Below are 19860 nucleotides of genomic sequence, written 5' to 3' on the forward strand. Positions count from 1 at the left end.
ATTAGGGACGGGTTCCTTGAGCAGTATGTAACTGAACCAACCAGGGGGAAGGCAATCTTAGATCTGGTCCTGTGTAATGAGACAGGATTAATAAAAAATGTCCTAGTAAAGGATCCCCTTGGAATGAGTGACCATAATATGGTTGAATTCCAAATTCAGTTTGAGGGTGAGAGTTGGATCTCAAACCAACGTACTAATAAGCTTAAATAAAGGAGACTATGAAGGTATGAGAGTAGAATTGACTAAAGTGGACTGGGAAAACAGATCAAAGTGTAAGATGGTACAAGAGCAGTGGTCTACATTCAAGGAGATATTTCACATCTTTCAAGATAAATATATTCCACTGAGGAAAAAGGGGAGTAAAAGAAAAGACAGCCATCCGTAGCCAAATCTAGTGGGAGGATAGAAGATTGGGAAGCATTTAAAAGCCAGCAAACAATAACTAAAAGATTAATTAAGAAAGGGAAGATAGATTATGAAAGTAAACTAGCAAAAAATATAAAAACAGATAGCAAGAGTTTCTACAGCTATATAAAAAGAAAAAGGGTGGCTAAAGTGAACGTTGGTCCCTTAGAGGATGGGACCGGCAAACTAGTGGTGGGGAACATGGAGATGGCAAAGACGCTGAACAAATATTTTGTATCAGTCTTTACAGTAGAGGACACTAAAAATATCCCAACACTGGACAAACAGGGGGCAATGGGGGGTGGGGGGGGGGGGGGGGGGGGAGGAGCTAAACACGATTAAAATCACTAAGGAGATGGTACTCAGTAAAATAATGGGACTTAAGGCGGATAAATCCCCCGGACCTGATGGCCTACATCCTAGGGTCTTGAGAGAAGTGGCGGTAGGGATTGTGGATGCATTGGTGATTATTTTCCAGAACTCCCTGGACTCAGGAAAGGTCCCGGCAGATTGGAAAACTGCTAATGTAACACCCTTATTTAAGAAGGGAAGTAGACAAAAAGCTGGAAACTATAGACCAGTTAGCCTAACATCTGTGGTTGGCAAAATGTTGGAGTCCATTATTAAGGAAACAGTAACAGAGCATTTGGATAAACATGATTTAATAGGACAGAGTCAGCATGGTTTTACGAAGGGGAAGTCATGTTTGACAAATTTGTTCGAATTCTTTGAGGATGTAACATACAGGGTGGATAAAGGGGAACCAGTGGATGTAGTGTATTTGGACTTCCAAAAGGCATTCGACAAGGTTCCACACAAAAGATTACTGATCAAGATAAAAAATCACGGGATTGGGGGTAATATACTGGCATGGGTGGAAGATTGGCTATCCAACAGAAAACAAAGAGTTGGGATAAATGGTTCATTCTCGGGCTGGCAATCAGTAACTAGTGGTGTTCCGCAGGGGTCAGTGCTGGGACCCCAACTCTTTACAATCTATATTAACAATTTGGAGGAAGGGACCGAGTGCAACATATCCAAGTTTGCTGACGATACAAAGATGGGAGGGAAAGCAATGAGTGAGGAGGACGTAAAAAACCTGCAAAAGGACATAGACAGGCTAAGGGAGTGGGCAGAAATTTGGCAGATGCAACATAATGTTGGAAAGTGTGAGGTTATGCACTTTGGCAGAAAAAAATCAAAGAGCAAGTTATTATCTAAATGGAGAGAAACTGCAAAGTGCTACAGTACAAAGGGATCTGGGGGTCCTGGTGCATGAAACACAAAAAGTTAGTATGCAGGTGCAGCAGGTGATCAGGAAGGCCAATGGAATCTTGGCTTTTATTGCAAGGGGGATGGAGTATAAAAACAGGGAAGTCTTGCTGCAGCTATACAGGGTATTGGTGAGGCCACACCTGGAATACTGTGTGCAGTTTTGAGAAATATTTAAGAAAAGATATACTTGCTCTCGAGGCGGTTCAGATAAGGTTCACTCGGTTGATTCCAGAGATGAGGGGGTTGACGTATGAGGAAAGGTTGAGTAGGTTGGGCCTCTACTCATTGGAGTTCAGAAGAATGAGAGGCGATCTTATCGAAACATATAAGATTGTGAGGGGGCTTGATCGGGTGGATGCGGTGAGGATGTTTCCACTGATGGGTGAGACTAGAACTAGGGGGCATAATCTTAGAATAAGGGGCTGCCCTTTCAAAACTGAGATGAGGAGAAACTTCTTCACTCAGAGGGTAGTAAATCTATGGAATTTGCTACCCCAGAGAGCTGTGGAAGTTGCAACATTAAATAAATTTAAAATGGAGATAGACATTTTCCTAGCAGATAAGGGAATTAGGGGTTACGGGGAGAGGGCAGGGAAGTGGACGTGAGTCTAGATTCAGATCAGCCATGATCCTATTGAATGGCGGTGCAGGCCCGAGGGGCCGTATGGCCTACTCCTGCTCCTACTTCTTATGTTCTTAAAAACTTTTTTACGCAGCGAGTGGTTAGGATCTGGAATGCACTGCCTGAAAGGGTGGTAGATATTCCCAATTAAATATTGGGAAGACCGAAGCCATTGTTTTCGGTCCCCGCCACAAACTCCGTTCCCTAGACACTGACTCCATTCCGCTCCCTAACATCTGTCTGAGGCTGAACCACACTGTTCGCAACCTTGGTGTCATATTTGACCCTGAAATGAGCTTCTGACCACATATCCGCAGCATAACAAAGATCGCCTACTTCCACCTCTGTAACATCGCCTGTCTCTGTCCTTGCCTCAGCTCATCCACTGCTGAAACCCTCATCCATGCCTTTGTTACCTCTAGACTTGACTATTCCAACACACTCCTGGCTGGCCTCCCACATTCCACCCTACATAAACTTGAGGTCATCCAAAACTCGGCTGCCCGTGTCCTAACTCGCACCAAGTCCCGTTCGCCCATCACCCCCTGTGCTCGCTGACCTACATTGGCTCCCGGTTAAGCAGCGCCTCAATTTCAAAATTCTCATCCTTGTTTTCAAATCCTCCCATGGCCTCGCCCCTCCCTATCTCTGTAATCTCCTCCAGCCCCACAACCCACCCCCCCACCCCACGAGATATCTGGGCTCCTCTAATTCTGCCCTCTTGAGCATCCCTGATTATAAATCGCTCAACATTTGGTGGCCGTGCCTTCTGTTGCCTGGACCCTAAGCTCTGGAATTCCCTGCCTAAACCTCTCCGCCTCGCTACCTCTCTCTCCTCCTTTAAGACGCTCCTTAAAACCTACCTCTTTGTCCAAGCTTTTGGTCACCTGCCCTAATTTATCCTTATGTGGCTCGGTGTCAAATTTGTTGTCTTAAAATACTCCTGTGCAGCGCCTTGGGACGTTTTACTACGTTAAAGACGCTATATAAATACAAGTTGTTGTTGTAGAGGCAGATTCAATCGTGGCTTTCAAAAGGGAGTTGGATAAGTGCCTGAAGGAAAACAATTTGCAGGGTTACGGGGAAAGGGCGGGGGAGTGTGACTAGCTGAAGTGCTCTCGCAGAGAGCTGGCACGGGCTCGACGGGCCGAATGGCCTCCTTCTGTGCTGTAACCATTCTATGATTCTATATAGTGCCTTTCACAACTTCAGGACCTCTCACAGCGATTTACAGCCAACAAAGTACTTTTTAACGTGTAGTCATGGCGCTATTTCGAAGAAGAGCAGGGGAGTTCTCCCCGGTGTCCTGGGGCCAATACTTATCCCTCAACCAACATCAGTGATTAAAAAAATCACATTGCTGTTTGTGGGAGCTTGCTGTGCACAAATTGGCTGCCGCATTTCCTACATTACAACAGTGACTACACTTCAAAAATTGGCTGTAAAGCGCTTTGGGACGTCCTGCGGCCGTGAAAGGCGCGATAGAAATGCAAGTCTTTCCGCCCACTGGCCTGGTTGAAATTAAATTCAACAGCAAAGATCAGCTTAAAAAAAAGCCGGGCCCTTTTCATAGCACTGTGAAATCTACAAACAAGGAGGATACCAGAACTGAGAGGTTATACGCATCAGAAAACAATGAATAGGTTGGAGCTGTTTTCTCTAGAAAAGAGATCGAGCGGTGACCTGATAGACATCTTTAAAATTATGCAAGGGTTCGATAAGGTAGAGGTAGAGAAGATGTTTCCACTTGTGGGGGAGACCAGAACTAGGGGCCATAAATATAAGACAGTCACTAATAAATCCAATCGGGAATTCAGGAGAAACTTCTTTACCCAGAGAGTGGTGAGAATGTGGAACTCGCTACCACAGGGAGTGGTTGAGGCGAATAGTATAGATGGATTTAAGGGGACGCTGGACAAACATATGAGGGAGAAAGGACTAGAAGGATGTGGTGATAGGGTGAGATGAAGAGGGGTGGGAGGAGGCTCATGTGGAGCATAACCAGTTGGGCCGAATGGCCTGTTTCTGCGCTGTACATTCGATGTAATGCTGTGGTAGGAGTGAGTGACCAATTCCTTCTGTGTTCAGTATTCCCGAGGGGCGATGCCACATCGCAGCCTGTGGGGAACGCCCAGCAGAGTCCCTATGTTGCTCCGAAGCAACTGCCTAGTGTCAGCCCCACGAACGTCAAGAGAGTGCAAGGGGAATTTAAGAATGAGAGGAGTTAAGCATCAGGCCACCAGGAAGTTGTGCGTGACCCAGCCCCGAGCCGACACACCCCACACAGGGTTCACAACTTGGGGATAGGGACCACGTGTGCCAAATTAGGAAGGGTTTGGATGGAGTAGATAGGGAGACACTGTTTCCACTGGCAGGAGGGTCGGTAACCAGAGGACACGGACTTAGGATAATCAGCAAATAAAATCCAGAGGGGAGATGAGGAGAATTTCTTTTTTTACGCAGCGAGTTGTTGTGATCGGGAATGCGCTGCCTGAAAGGGCGGTGGAAGCAGATTCAATAGTAACTTTCAAAAGGAAATTGGATAAATACTTGAAGGGAATGAATTTGCAGGGCTGTGGGGAAAGAGCAGGGGGAGTGGGACTAATTGGAGAGCTCGTTCAAAGAGCCGGCACAGGCACGATGGGCCGAATGGCCTCCTTCTGTGCTGTGCGACTCTATGACTCCATATATCCCGCACGCCTTAATTCCACTGCGCGGTGACTATTTCAACGGTACAGTCTCAATAAATATCTGTTTAAGATCTTGCAGCCTCAGTAACAAGTTAATTTTAGATCCAGTTTAACACGGTGGCAGATTTCCTCCGTGTAGGCGAGATATTACAGCTCTGCTCGGTCTCAGGTACAGACACACCAACACATACACTGACAGATGGAGAAGCCACTCTTGCAAATTCATTGCCACCTTCACTTTTAAAAATAAAAGATATACAAATGACACGGAATAATGCAACAGCTCTCTCTCTCTCTCGGCAATTAATCGCTGATTTTGCTGCCCCCTTGTTACTGGGAGGACGCGACACACAAAAAAAACCCAACATCGGTGCTAGCAAAGGAGACGACATATTTACATTAGACAGTTCCTTCAATTTCCTGAGATTTTAAATTGTGGAAATAAGTGTCAGCGGTGCTTTGACATCCGCTGACGGGTGATACAAAAGCAAATTTTCCAGTGTCAGTACGAGAGCAGTTCAACCTCCAAATCTTGCCAAATCTATTTCAATGATAAACGGCTGTTAATTACAGATTAGAACATTACCGCTCTGAGAGCCTGTCTGCCCCACAGTAGGATGCAGGTCTTCCGTCTCATTTTCCTCTACTGCATCCAAAAAAAAAAGAGAAGAAATAAAAGAGTTGTTAGTAAAAGTGGGAGAGACGACACGCCACCAGTCTGGTTCTATTTACATAGACCATTTTTTTTTTCACATATTCAGCAGTGCAAAATGGTAATGGGGAGACTAAAAACAAAAGTTAGGCAAGGGATTGTGCTTGTGCCTGGCACTGACTACTGGGTAGCAACTTTAAAAAAAAATTCGATTATGGGATGTGGGCGTCGCTGGCAAGGCCAGCATTTATTGCCCATCCCTAACTGCCCATTAACATGACTCGCTAAGTGCCAGCCGTAGCTCAGTGGGCAGCACCCTCGCCTCTGAGTCAGATAGGTCGTGGGTTCAAGACCCGCTTCAGAGACTCGAGCACAAAAAGAATCCAGGCTGACGCTCCCAGTGCAGTGTCGCGGGAGTGCCGCACTGTCCGAGGTGCCGTCTTTCAGATGAGACGTTAAAAGGCAGATGAAAAAGATCCCACGGCCACTATTTCGAACAAGAGCAGGAGGAGTTCTCCCCGGAGTCCTGGGGCCAATATTTATCCCTCAAATCAACATCATTAAAGCAGATTATCTGGTCATTATCACATTGCAAATTGGCTGCCACATTTCCTACATTACAACAGTGACTACACTTCAAAAAAGTACTTTGTTGGCTGTAGAGCGCTTTGGGACGTCCGATGGTTGCGAAAGGCGCTGGAGAAATGCAAGTCTTTCTAAAACTGTACTGTAGTATAACAAGAGAACAGGGTCTCGATCAATGCATAGCAATTCCACCCATCTACAGCAGCTCTGACATTTGCACCAGCAAGAGATTTTTTCGACACGCTTAGTTTAAGACAGGATGGGAAGAGTTCCTCGTTTTTATTAAGTATGTCGCCGACGCTCACCCCACCCCGAGCAGAATGCAGCGCGCTCCCTCTACGACCCGTCTAAACAGGGAAGCATTCATGCTGGCCAGTCTTGGAGCCGGGGCATTGTTTTAAACTTGGTTAATGAGGACTTATATGGAGCAAGTGACGGTGTATTGTCGCTTGTGGGTTTTTTTTTTGCAGGTGTGCAAGAGGCATGTGAAGGCATTTCTCATCCCTAAAAGAACAGCTGTACAGCAACACTCAGGTGTACCCTGCTCTATTTATTCCACGTTCATCCGTCAGGCTGGAACACAGCGTGTGGTGGTGCGATGCGGGCTAATAATTCACAAACAGAAAAAAAATAATCATTTTTTTTCTCTTCGCAGTGAATTATGGCACCGGGAATTAGCCAAACAATCACAAAAATTATTTTGAAATATGCCCACATTACATTGGAACTCCACACAGCGAGAACGGCTTGGAGGGCACAGTGCATTTCGAGACGATGTTGGCCATCTGTCCCGCAAGCATTTTTCGCTGGTAACTGGGCTCTCTTATTTATTAAAAGCGGGACCAGGTGGCACAGCATATTGGATGCTACCAATGCATGATTTCCCCACATGGTGAGATGCCTGTTTTAGCTACACTCTTCGATGGGGGCTGGGAGGGGGGGGGGGGGGAGAAAGAGATTGAGGAAATGGGCAAAGAAGTCGTAAGAAGCAAGTGGAGATGAGGCGCCTACGTAGCAGGTGGAGGGCACAGCGGAGGAGAAAGAGGGGGCCTCATTTGCGTTCTCCGCTCCCCACCCCCCTGCTCACAAAGCAGCATTGATACGGGCCGTAGAATGAGGCTGTCCAGCTGCTAGCTCGGTTAGGCAAGTGGTATCTGCCACAGGGGTGGTTAAGAGAGGCAGGGTATTGCAAATCAAAAGTAGGTGGTGGGGAGGGGGGTGAATGAACGGTTCTCCAAACCTGGTATCACGTTGGAAACCTTTGCTAAAATAATGCAATTCATTCCTCTTGTTTCATTCACAGTGGCGATTTCTCTCTCTCTCGAACTGAACTGGTCTATTAGTAAGAGTTAGGGCCAGACGCTGTGTGACAAAACTTGGCTGGGTGCTGCAGTGCAAAAACCTCATGGAATGTGCAGCTGAACCCGGAATTCCAAAGCGTGCTCTCAATCATGCGGTCCTTTACACTTTCATTTTAAACTCACTTGAGCCGAGGAGTCTCCGGGCTTACAAAAAAACTTTGGAGGGCTTTTAAAGTGATTGTAAAAAAAAAGACGATAAAAGAAAGCTTTCCTTTCAACAAACCCACCTTATGGAAATACAAACAAATTAACCAACTAAATTCAATTTATTAAAGGATTGGTTCTCTAGCTTTAGACACTAGGAAAGTAAAACTAGATGTCAAAAAAATTATAGATATACACACCACTGGACTGTCAGCACCAGACAGTATAACCTTAAATAAAGGTCTGCTGAGGAAATGAAACCAGTTACGTGCTCAACACTCGCTTAATTGAGAATGCATTTTTAGTCGGTGCAGTAGCACACATGGATAGGACTGAAGTGCATTAACAAAGCCCAGCTCAATATCAGTGCTGAAGAGGTGTATTTTAAGACAGACTATAAAAAAAATATGAAATAAAATAAAATGCACAATTTTTGCCTCCCCTGTAATGGCACGATTTGGGAAAAGTGGCCAAATTCACTCTTTGCACCTCTGGCCTCTCGTTAGATACCTCGGGGTTTAAACTAACTAGTGCCTTGTCGTCCAAAGTTCGCCGCAACAACAACTTGTATTGATACAGCACCGTTAATGTAGTAAAACGTCCCAAGGTGCTTCACAGGAGCGATTATCAAACAAAACTTTGACGCCCAGCCACATAAGGAGATATTAGGGGCAGACAACCAAACGTTGGTCAAAGAGGTCGGTTTTAAGGAGCGTCTTTAAAGGAGGAGAGAGAGGCGGAGAGGTTTAGGGAGGGAATTCCAGAGCTTGGGGCCCAGGCAGCTGAAGGCACGGCCGCCAATGGTGGAGCGATTAAAATCGGGGATGCGTAAAGAGGCCGGAATTGGAGGAGCGCAGAGATCTCGGAGGGTTGTGGGGCTGGAGGAGGTTAGAGAGATAGGGAGGGGCGAGGCCATGGAAGGATTTGAAAACAAGGATGAGAATTTTAAAATTGAGGCATTGCACCCCAATCAGAAACCAGAGCTCAACCGCACCGCGCCACCCCCCCCCCCAGAAGTACCCTGTGTGCAGTGCAACTTTCAGAGCTCACCATTTTTAAATACGTAAAAAACACACAACAATGTTTGTTGTACTTTTCTACGCAAGTCAAGCCAAAACAGGAGACTGAATCTAGACTAAAACCAAATGGGACAATCTGGGGAGCATATGGTTATAACCTGCTCCTAAACAACTAGAAGAAAGACTTGCATTTCTATAGCGCCTTTCACCGACCACCGGACGTCTCAAAGCGCTTTATGGCCAATGAAGTACTTTTTTGAAGTGTAGTCACTGTTGTAATGTAGGAAACACGGCAACCAATTTGTGCACAGCAAGCTCCCACAAGCAATGTGATAATGACCAGATAATTTGTTTTTAGTGATGTTGATTGAGGGATAAATATTGGCCCCAGGACACCGGGGAGAACTCCCCTGCTCTTACATGGAAACATAGAAGATAGAAGCAGGAGTAGGCCATTCGGCCCTTCGAGCCTGCTCCGCCATTCAACGAGATCATGGCTGATCATCCAAACCGTAGCACCCGGTCCCTACACCGACAGCCATCCCACGCAAGCCCTATCCCCGTAACCCCACATATTTAATCCCCCCTAACGCTAAGGGCCAATTTTTATCATGGCCAATCAACCTAACCCGCACATCTTTGGACTGTGGGAGGAAACCGGAGCACCCGGAGGAAACCCACGCAAACACGGGGAGAATGTGCAAACTCCACACAGACAGTCACCCGAGGCCGGATTTGAACCCGGGTTCCTGGCGCTGTGAGGCAACAGTGCTAACCACTATGCCACCGTGCTGCCCTTCTTCAAAATAGTGCCATGAGATCTTTTACGTCCACCGGACAGAGCAGACGGGGCCTCGGTTTAACATCTCATCCAAAAGATGGAAAACAAACTGTAGACCTCGGGGGGGGGGGGGGGGGGGGGGGGTGTGAGTTAAAGTTGTAAAACTCTCAGTAGACTGCAGAGTCCACCACATTTCACAGTAGGAAGTGGTAAAAAATAAATCAAATAAGAATAGAAGCAGACCATCATACTGTCGGTGCTATGCAGCCACATTTAAATACTACAGAAATATAATCACATTGGGAGAGATTGATTTTTTTCCCTCCAAAGGGCTCAAACATGTGACCTTTGCCGCTCCCCCCCCCCCCCGCCATCCCCGCTGATACATACATACATCTATGGCAGCACCTCCCAAACCCACGACCTCTTCCACCTAGAAGGACAAGGGCAGCAGGCGCATGGGAACACCACCACCTCCAAGTTCCCCTCCGAGTCACACACCATCCCGACTTGGCAATATATCGCCGTTCCTTCCTCGTCGCTGGGTCAAAATCCTGGAACTCCCTCCCTAACAGCACTGTGGGGGCACCTTCACCACACGGACTGCAGCGGTTCTCGAGGGCAATTAGGAATGGGTAATAAATGCTGGCCTTGCCAGTGATGCCCACATCCCATGAATGAATAAAAAAAGTACAGTACCTGGAGACAGAGCATAAGAAACAGGAGCAGGAGTAGGCCATACGGCCCCTCGAGCCTGCTCCGCCATTCAATAAGATCATGGCTGATCTTCGACCTCAACTCCACTTTCCCTTGACTCCCTTCAGAGGAGTGTTTAAGTGTTATGTCCTATGTGGACAACAACGACTGATTTATTATGTTATGTTAGAGGGGTGGTGTAGCATACACACGACACTCCTGTATATAGAGAGGGAGAATCAAATCTTCTGGCCCTGAATATTTAGTTTTTTTTAATATTCGTTTATGGGATGTGGGTGTTGCTGGCAAGGCCGGCATTTATTGCCCATCCCTAATCGCCCTTGAGAAAGTGGTGGTGAGCCACCTTCTTGAACCGCTGCAGTCCGTGAGGTGAAGGTCTTTTTTCCTAGCGGTTTGTTGCAACCGAGTGTCTCGCTCGGCCATTTCAGAGGGCAGTTAAGAGTCAACCATTTACTGTGGGTCTGGAGTCACATATCAGCCAGACCGGGTAAGGGTGGCAGATTTCCTTCCCTGAAGGACATTAGTGAACCAGATGGGTTTTTACGTAAATCCGGTCGTTTCATGGTCGCCATTACTGATACTAGCTTTTTATTCCAGATTTATTGAATTGAATTTAAATTCCCCAGCTGCCTTGGTGGGATTTGAACTCAAGTCTCTGGATCATTAGTTCAGGCCTCTGGATTACTAGTCCAGTAACATAATCACAATGCTACCGTACCCCCATAATGGAGCATCTCATTTAGGAGAGCGTGACACATCAGGGCAGCGTGGGTGCTTTAATGAAATAGCAAACAATCTCAACCCAGCTTCCTGCTCATGATATAACCCTCTCTGTCTCTCTCACCTCCTTTAAGACACTCCCTAAAACCTAACAAGCTTTTGGTCACCTGTCCCAAGATCTTTGGTGGCAAAAACAGGAAGGCAGATTATTATCTGAACGGCAATAGATTGGGAAAAGGGGAAGTGCAACGAAACTTGGGTGTCCTTGTGCACCAGTCGCTGAAGGTAAGCATGCAGGTGCAGCAGGCGGTTAAGACGACAAATGGTATGTTGGCCTTCGTAGCGAGAGGATTCGAGTACAGGAACAAGGATGTCTTGCTGCAGTTGTACAGGGCCTTGGTGAGACCACACCTTGAGTATTGTGTGCAGTTTTGGTCACCTTATCTGAGGAAGGATGTTCTTGCCCTGGAGGGAGTGCAGCGAAGATTCACCAGACTGATACCTGGGATGGCAGGAATGACGTATGAGGAGAGATTGGGTCGATTGGGCTTATATTCGCTAGAGTTTAGAAGAATGAGAGGGGATCTCATTGAAACTTATAAAATTCTAACAGGACTAGACAGACTAGATGCAGGAAGGATGTTCCTGATGGCGGGGGAGTCCAGAACCAGGGGTCACAGTCTAAGGATAAGGGGTAAGCCATTTAGGACTGAGATGAGGAGGAATTTCTTCACCCAGAGAGTGGTGAACCTGTGGAATTCTCTACCACAGAAGGCAGTTGAGGCCAATTCATTAAATATATTCAAGAAGGAGTTAGATATATTTCTTAAGACTAAAGGGATCAAGGGGTATGGGGAGAAAGCAGGGACACAGGGTACTGAATTTGGATGATCAGCCATGATCTCATTGAATGGCGGAGCAGGCTCGAGGGGCCGAATCTCCTGCTCCTGTCTTCTATGTTTCTATGTTTCTATCTCCTGATGTGCCTCGGTTTTGTCCGATAATCGCTCCCGGGAAGTGCCTCGGGACGTTTTACTACATTAAACCGCTGTATAAATGCAAGTTGTTGTTGATAAAGTTTCCCGCCCGCCCCTTTAGCACAATCTATCGCCACAGAGCAGTTTCTGAAGCCGGCTGCCCATCACTTAAACACCGTGCGGGAAATTTAACTCGATGGCTGAGAATTTTTGACAAATACTATTGCATGTGTGCCCGCAGCCTCTCTACACTTGAACCTCGCCGAGCCTCCTGCCAAGAATTTCCAGTATTCTCCCCTTGCTTTCAGGTGCATGGCTGATGTTGGCTGATTCGCCCCACAGAGTCGTTCATCCAGATAGGGCAAACAGTGAAACAGGTTCATTATTCAGAGCACAGGACCCAACACTCACAATTGGTAGTTACTGCTCTAGTCCCCGTCCAATAAGTGCGGGCATCTCATATCTCTGCTCATAATCAATTTGTAGCCACACAAACAATGGCTTCATTGTCCATACTTAAAATCAGCTCCTTATCATTTATAATTAACAAGTTCCTCCTGACCCAGTCCGATCTCAAAAACTTAAAATATAAAAACGGATGCACATATTTCCCTGTTGTGTCTGAATTCAGAATAATTCTGACCCTCAATTATCTCAGAGAGGTGATGTTGAGAATTCAGCGAAATCCTGCTCCTTAATGCCCTGTTCCTTGCTGCCACACAAGAGGTTAAATGTGAAATGCCCTCTTTTCACTGGCAATTAATGAACGTGCCAATCGGAGTAATGACACATTTCTCCTCATAATCAAGTCACAACAACTGCATTCTCAACATCTGTCTGCAAAACTCTAAACTCCCCCCCTTGAGCCAAATTAATTTAACTTTAATTTTTGGAAGGAGGGTGGGGAAGAAATCCTTATTCAGTTGGTACGCCTGGTTACATTCTTGCAGCTAGTTAGCTAGCTCCCCTTTACCAGGCTCAAACACCAGAGAAACACCTTCAAAACCAAATAGGACAAGACTACACCACCGCCCCCCCCCCAAATAGGACAAGACTACACCACCCCCCCCCCCCCCACCCCCCATTCAGGAAGATCACCCAGCAACGCAGATTCTTTTAAGCAGATGCTAATTTCCTTATTTCGCACAGTGTGTGTTTAAAAAAAAAATCCCCAAAACGATTTCAGCACCATTTCCAAATTTAAAAAAGACACAATACAAGCCCGTCTTAAAGATCACTTTAAGTTGCAGGAGTCTCTTAACTGTTACTGAAATGACAAAAATACTAAACTTCGATGTTTTTTTCGTTGACTAATAAAAAAAATTTTTAAAAAACATTCCGGCTGCCTCGCATTTCTTTTTAAATAAACGTTGAACTTATTATTACGAATCGAAGTTATATTCTGTGGGCTTCAGTCCCTGTTAACAAACAAAAAAATCCAACCGAATGAAGTCCTTTTTTTGCGGAGATACAATTGTATCTGGTTCGGAGGAATGCGGGGCGCTTGTCAATATCCGTGTGTACATTTCAAAGGAGGAACAGGGACTGGTTAACCCCGGGCTGCTACAGAGCCGCCGGCAAATCAAATCCATCTGGCTTCCTCTCGCTCTGGACTGGACACTTATTCTTATTTTTAATTTTGTTTATTTTTTTATTAAAAAAAAGCTTCTTGTAGCTAAAGGACCAGAGCCACGTGACTCGGCGCCGAGTGTAACCAAGTCCTAACATTCCTCCACACCCCCCCACACACTGCATCTCAGCTAAGTCCCAAATTGGGTCTCAGCTAAGTGCCCCACACACTCGATCGCAACAAAGTCTCCCCCACATTGGATCTCAGCTAAGTCCCACATTGTATCTTAGCTAAGCCCCCTCCCCTCCCCTCCCATGATCGTATCTCAATTAAGTCCCACCAGCACCCACACAAATTATACAGTGAGCGATAGATGAGAGGGGGGGGGGGGGGGTGTAGAAGCCAAATCTCCCCCGACCTTAGCATCTATCCAGCGGCACTGAGGCAGCCGCTGATCCCCCCATCCTCCCCACCCTCCATATCCTGGACTTCACCACCACATCCCCGGCTCCTCCACCAGCCCCCAACACCAGCTCCACAGTCCCAGCACCAGACCCAGCTCCTCCATCAGCCCCCCAGCAACAGTCCCACAGTCCCAGCACCAGCTCCACAGTCCCAGCACCAGACCCGGCTCCTCCATCAGCCCCCCAGCACCAGCCCCACAGCCCCAGCACCAGACCCGGCTCCTCCATCAGCCCCCAGCACCAGTCCCACAGTCCCAGCACCAGACCCGGCTCCTCCACCAGCCCCCCAGCACCAGCCCCACAGCCCCAGCACCAGACCCGGCCCCTCCACCAGCACCACAGTCCCAGCACCAGACCCAGCTCCTCCACCAGCCCCCCAGCACCAGCCCCACAGCCCCAGCACCAGACCCGGCTCCTCCACCAGCCCCCCAGCACCAGACCCGGCTCCTCCACCAGCCCCCCAGCACCAGCCCCACAGTCCCAGCACCAGACCCGGCTCCTCCACCAGCCCCCCAGCACCAGCCCCACAGTCCCAACACCCGCTCCACCAGCCCAGCGAGAAACACTACTTTGCTCAGAATCAGAACAGGATGCTCCTATACTACAACAACAACAGTAAAACACACTTTCCACCCTTTTTAGATTTAACTTTTGACACATTCAGGGTGTGTATGTGTGGGTATTTTTGCTACTTACCTTTCAGCGATCTTGGCTTCGCTTGCTTTCGGCGAGACATCCTACACGCAAAAAATACCCTTCTTCAAGACTTGGGTCTGGGTTTTTTTCCTCTCCTCTCTTATTAAAAGCCCCCTTGACACGCTCCCACTGCTCGGCTGTCCTCAGTAAATGTTGCTCTCTCTGTCTCTCAGAATTAAAATAAGCAGTTCATTGTTTTTTCTGCCTTTTTCTTATTGCCCTCTTCCAAAAAAAAAAGCGGCACCCAGCAAATTACTGGAGGTTTTTTTTGCGTGTGATAAAGAAGTAAAAGACTTTCTCTTAAATTCCACCATCAGGAGGAGGGGATATTTTTGCAATGAGAGAAAATGCACTACAGGGAGGAAAAAGAAAAAAAATCCAGACGTTTTTAAAATTAAAAAAAAACTGGAAGCTTAGGATACTTTTTTCTGCATTCTAAAACTAAAGATTCGCATCCTATCTTTTTTTGGGGGGGGGGTGACTTGCTATATAAATATATACATTAAAAAAATCCTTGCTGGAATCGGTCGCTTGCAAAAGGTTCTAAGTCTTATCGGTGGAGTGGAAGCAGAATTGAGCGAGGCGATTCCCCCACTCCCTCCTCATCACAAACCTGCAAGGTCTTGGACTGCGCTGTCGCTCCGGTAGTCCACATAATAATGGAAAATTTAAACAAGGCCCCAAACCCATCAGCATGGCTCCAGAGGGGGGCCCTTCCCCACAGGGACACGCACTGTACGTAATCACTGAGGAAATCATTGTCAGCCTCAGAGTGCACGCCTGGTGCATGATGAAACCTAAAGCCGGCAGCAAGATCTGGACTCCTGGATTCCCCGTCCCCCGGAAAAATCAGGATCTGGAGCTTTGTGCTGCTGCTGCTGTTGCTGTTGCAGCCACTGCTCCTGCCCTTTTTTTTGCTTCTCTTTTTCTCTCTCTCTCTCTTCCCACTTTTAAAAGCATCTTTCAAAGCTGCACTCTTCCCCCTTCTGGCTGCAATTCATATGTTTGTCTATTTCAGTGTCCTTTTATTTTCATTATTATTACAGCTTTTTATTCCACACCTCCGCCGGCAGCACAAAAGAAAAGGTTTTTTTTTTCCTCTCACAAGGAATTAAATAAAAACAAATATGTTTGTTTCTCATTTTCAGAACGATTCTCAGTTTTCCCTCTCTCTGATGTTGTTGGTGCCCAGGTGTATTCTGGTGGCTCTCTGAAAGTACTTTCTGAGTGGAATATTTTTGAAAAGTATAATATTTTGAAAAGTTGTAATATTTATTTTAACGGTTGTGATATTTTGAAAGTTGTAATACTTAGAAAAGTTGCAATGTTGTGAGAGTTGTAATATTTTGAAAGTCGTAATATTTTTGAAAGTTGTAATATATTGAAAGACTAATAGTTCGAAAAGTGGTATTATTTTGAAGTTATAATATTTTGAAAATTGTAATATGTTGAAATTGTAATATTTTAAAAAGTTGTAATCTGAAAAGTTTTAATATTTAGAAAGTTGTCATATTTAGAAAAGTTGTAATATTTAGAAAGTTGCAATACTTAGAAAGTTGTAATATATTGAAAAGTTGTAATATTTAGAAAAGTTGTAATATTTAGAAAGTTGTAATATTTAGAAAGTTGTAATATTTAGAAAAGTTTTAATATTTTGAAAAGTTGTAATATTTAGAAAAGTTGTAATATTTAGAAAGTTGTAATATTTAGAAAGTTGTAATATTTAGAAAAGTTTTAATATTTTGAAAAGTTGTAATATTTAGAAACTTGTAATATTTTGAAAAGTTGTAATACTTAGAGAGTTGTAATATTTAGAAAGTTGTAATACTTAGAAAAGTTGTAATATTTAGAAAGTTGTAATATTTAGAAAAGTTTTAATATTTTGAAAAGTTGTAATATTTAGAAACTTGTAATATTTTGAAAAGTTGTAATATTTAGAAAGTTGTAATATTTTGAAAAGTTGTAATATTTAGAAAGTTGTAATATTTAGAAAAGTTTTAATATTTAGAAAGTTGCAATATTTAGAAAGTTGTAATATTTTGAAAAGTTTTAACATTTTGAAAAGTTGTAATATTTAGAAAAGTTGTAATATTTTGAAAAGTTGTAATATTTAGAAAGTTGTAATAATTTGAAAAGTTGTAATATTTTGAAAGTTGTAATATTTTGAAAAGTTGTAATATTTAGAAAGTTGTAATATTTTTAAAAGTTGTAATATTTAGAAAGCTTTAATATTTAGAAAAGTAATATTTAGAAAGTTGTAATATTTTTAAAAGTTGTAATATTTAGAAAGTTTTAATATTTAGAAAAGTAATATTTAGAAAGTTGTAATATTTTTTAAAGTTTTAAAATTTTGAAAAGATTTGTGATATTTACAAAGTTGTAATTTTTTGAAAAGTTTTAATATTTAGAAAGTTGTAATATTTTGAAAAGTTGTAATATTTAGAAAGTTGTAATATTTAGAAAGTTGTAATTTAAAAAGTTGTAATATTTAGAAAAGTTGTAATATTTTGAAAAGTTTTAATATTTAGAAAGCTGTAATATTTAGAAAAGTTGTACTATTTAGAAAGTTGTAATATTGTGAAAAGTTTTAATATTGAAAAGTTGTAATATTTAGAAAGTTGTAATATTTTGAAAAGTTTTAATATTTAGAAAGTTGTAATTATTAGAAAAGTTGTAAAATTTAGAAAGTTGTAATAGTTAGGAAAGTTGTAATATTTTGAAATTAGTAATATATTGAAAAGTTGTAGGCCTAAAAATTTGGCTGCTTTGCGCCTCCCTAAGAGGGCACTAATGGGGCACAAAGCAACTAGTGCCTGGGCACGGCGCTGCCAAGTTTTAATATTTAGAAAGTTGTAATATTTAGAAAGTTGTAATATTTAGAAAGGTATACATATTTAGAAAGTTTTAATATTTGGAAAGTTGTAATATTTTGAAAAGTTGTAATATTTAGAAAGATGTAATATTTTGAAAAGTTTTAACATTTTGAAAAGTTGCAATATTTAGAAAGTTGTAATATTTTGAAAAGTTGTAATATTTAGAAAGATGTAATATTTTGAAAAGTATTAACATTTTGAAAAGTTGTAATATTTAGAAAGTTGTAATATTTTGAAAAGTTGTAATATTTAGAAAGCTTTAATATTTAGAAAAGTAATATTTAGAAAGTTGTAATATTTTTTAAAGTTTTAAAATTTTGAAAAGATTTGTGATATTTACAAAGTTGTAATTTTTTGAAAAGTTTTAATATTTAGAAAGTTGTAATATTTTGAAAAGTTTTAATATTTAGAAAGTTGTAATATTTAGAAAGTTGTAATATTTTGAAAAGTTGTAATATTTAAAAAGTTCTAATATTTAGAAAGTTGTAATATTTTGAAAAGTTTTAAAATTTTGAAAAGATTTGTGATATTTACAAAGTTGTAATTTTTTGAAAAGTTTTAATATTTAGAAAGTTGTAATATTTAGAAAGTTGTAATATTTAAAAAGTTGTCATATTTAGAAAAGTTGTAATATTTTGAAAAGTTTTAATATTTAGAAAGCTGTAATATTTAGAAAAGTTGTACTATTTAGAAAGTTGTAATATTGTGAAAAGTTTTAATATTTAGAAAGTTGTAATTATTAGAAAAGTTGTAAAATTTAGAAAGTTGTAATATTTAGGAAAGTTGTAATATTTTGAAATTAGTAATATATTGAAAAGTTGTAGGCCTAAAAATTTGGCTGCTTTGCGCCTCCCTAAGAGGGCACTAATGGGGCGCAAAGCAACTAGTGCCTGGGCACGGCGCTGCCAAGTTTTAATATTTAGAAAGTTGTAATATTTAGAAAGTTGTAATATTTAGAAAGGTATTCATATTTAGAAAGTTTTAATATTTGGAAAGTTGTAATATTTTGAAAAGTTGTAATATTTAGAAAGATGTAATATTTTGAAAAGTTTTAACATTTTGAAAAGTTGCAATATTTAGAAAGTTGTAATATTTTGAAAAGTTGTAATATTTAGAAAGATGTAATATTTTGAAAAGTTGTAATATTTAGAAAGATGTAATATTAGAAAGTTGTAATATTTTGAAAAGTTTTAATATTTTGAAAAGTAATATTTAGAACTTTGTAATATTTTGTAAAGTTGTAATATTTAAAAAGTTGTAATATTTAGAAACGTAATATTTTGAAAAATTTTAATATTCAGAAAGCTGTAATATTTAGAAAAGTTGTAATACTTAGAAAGTTGTAATGTGAAAAGTTTTAATATTTTGAAAAGTTGTAATGTTTAGAAAGTTGTAATATTTTGAAAGTTCTAATATTTAGGGAAGTTGTAATATTTAGAAAGTTGTAATATTTAGAAAGTTGTAATATTTAGAAAGTTCTAATATTTAGGGAAGTTGTAATATTTTGAAAGTAGTAATATTTTGAAAAGCTGTAGGCCTAAAAATTCAGTTACCTTGCGCCTCCCTAAGAGGGCGCTAATAGGGCGCAAAGCAACTAGCGCCCGGGCAAAGTGCCGCCAATGCCTCCCGTGAAATTCAGCGGGAGGTTAGCGGCAGCAGTGACCTTTAGCGCCCCGCGGCACTGTGCCACCAGTGATGATCTTCGGTAGCGCCCCCTGACTTACCGGTGGATGCTATGTCCGACGGGGTCAGGGGGGCCTACCTACAGCTGGAGCGGTGCTAAATAAAGGGAAGGTGCCGGGCGGCCATATTTTTGCTGGCCGCCTGCCAGCACCTGCCCCCTCTGTCGTCCCTGGCCTCCTCAGAAGCCCCCCGCAGAGTGCCAGCTGCGCTCCGTGAGCCCAGCGCTTTTCTTGAGTGCCAGGCTCTTTTGCCGGCTCTTCGATCCCTGGGGGCCCAGCAGGGCCCCGGGTAGTGCTGCACTAGGCCCCTCCTCTTTGAGAAGGGGAGAAAGGCCTGCAGTACCGCGGCGCGACGTGCCGCAACGCGTGGCGATATTCACTCGCAGCGCCCCAAGAGGGAGGCGGGGTACTTACAGTAGCACCCCGCTTCTGTCTTGGGGCACTGCCGATGAATTTCGATCACGGGGGTGCTAATTTTTGGAAAGGTTGTAATATTTTGAAAAGTTGTAATAGAAAGTTGTAATATTTTGAAAAGTTTTAATATTTTGAAAAGTTGTAATATTTAGAAAGTGGTAATATTGTGAAAAGTTGTAATATTGTGAAAAGTTTTAATATTTTGAGAAGATG

The 19860-nt window shown here is 42.8% G+C and overlaps 1 protein-coding gene across 6 annotated transcripts in view; it reads right to left on the reverse strand.

Annotated features, from left to right (window-relative positions):
- LOC147114515 (zinc finger protein 521-like) overlaps positions 1 to 15285 on the reverse strand; it is a 740808-nt gene extending 725523 nt beyond the window's left edge. For 4 of the 6 annotated variants that reach the window (XM_085992239.1, XM_085992237.1, XM_085992236.1 and 1 more), the window contains exons 1-2: positions 14679 to 15285; positions 5579 to 5638 (exon numbers count right to left, since the gene is read on the reverse strand). In XM_085992239.1, the coding sequence (XP_085848365.1) occupies positions 5579 to 5638; positions 14679 to 14718 (100 nt within the window). In that variant the 5' untranslated portion in view covers positions 14719 to 15285. Of the gene's footprint in view, positions 1 to 5563; positions 5639 to 14678 lie in introns of all 6 variants that reach the window. The other 2 variants (XM_085992238.1, XM_085992240.1) reach the window with 2 other exon arrangements.
- Positions 15286 to 19860: the final 4575 nt, after the last annotated feature.

This window comes from Somniosus microcephalus, chromosome 7 (genome assembly GCF_052327205.1).
Source record: "Somniosus microcephalus isolate GS21.2 chromosome 7, FLI_Smic_1.0, whole genome shotgun sequence".
NCBI classification, from domain to species: Eukaryota; Metazoa; Chordata; class Chondrichthyes; order Squaliformes; family Somniosidae; genus Somniosus; species Somniosus microcephalus.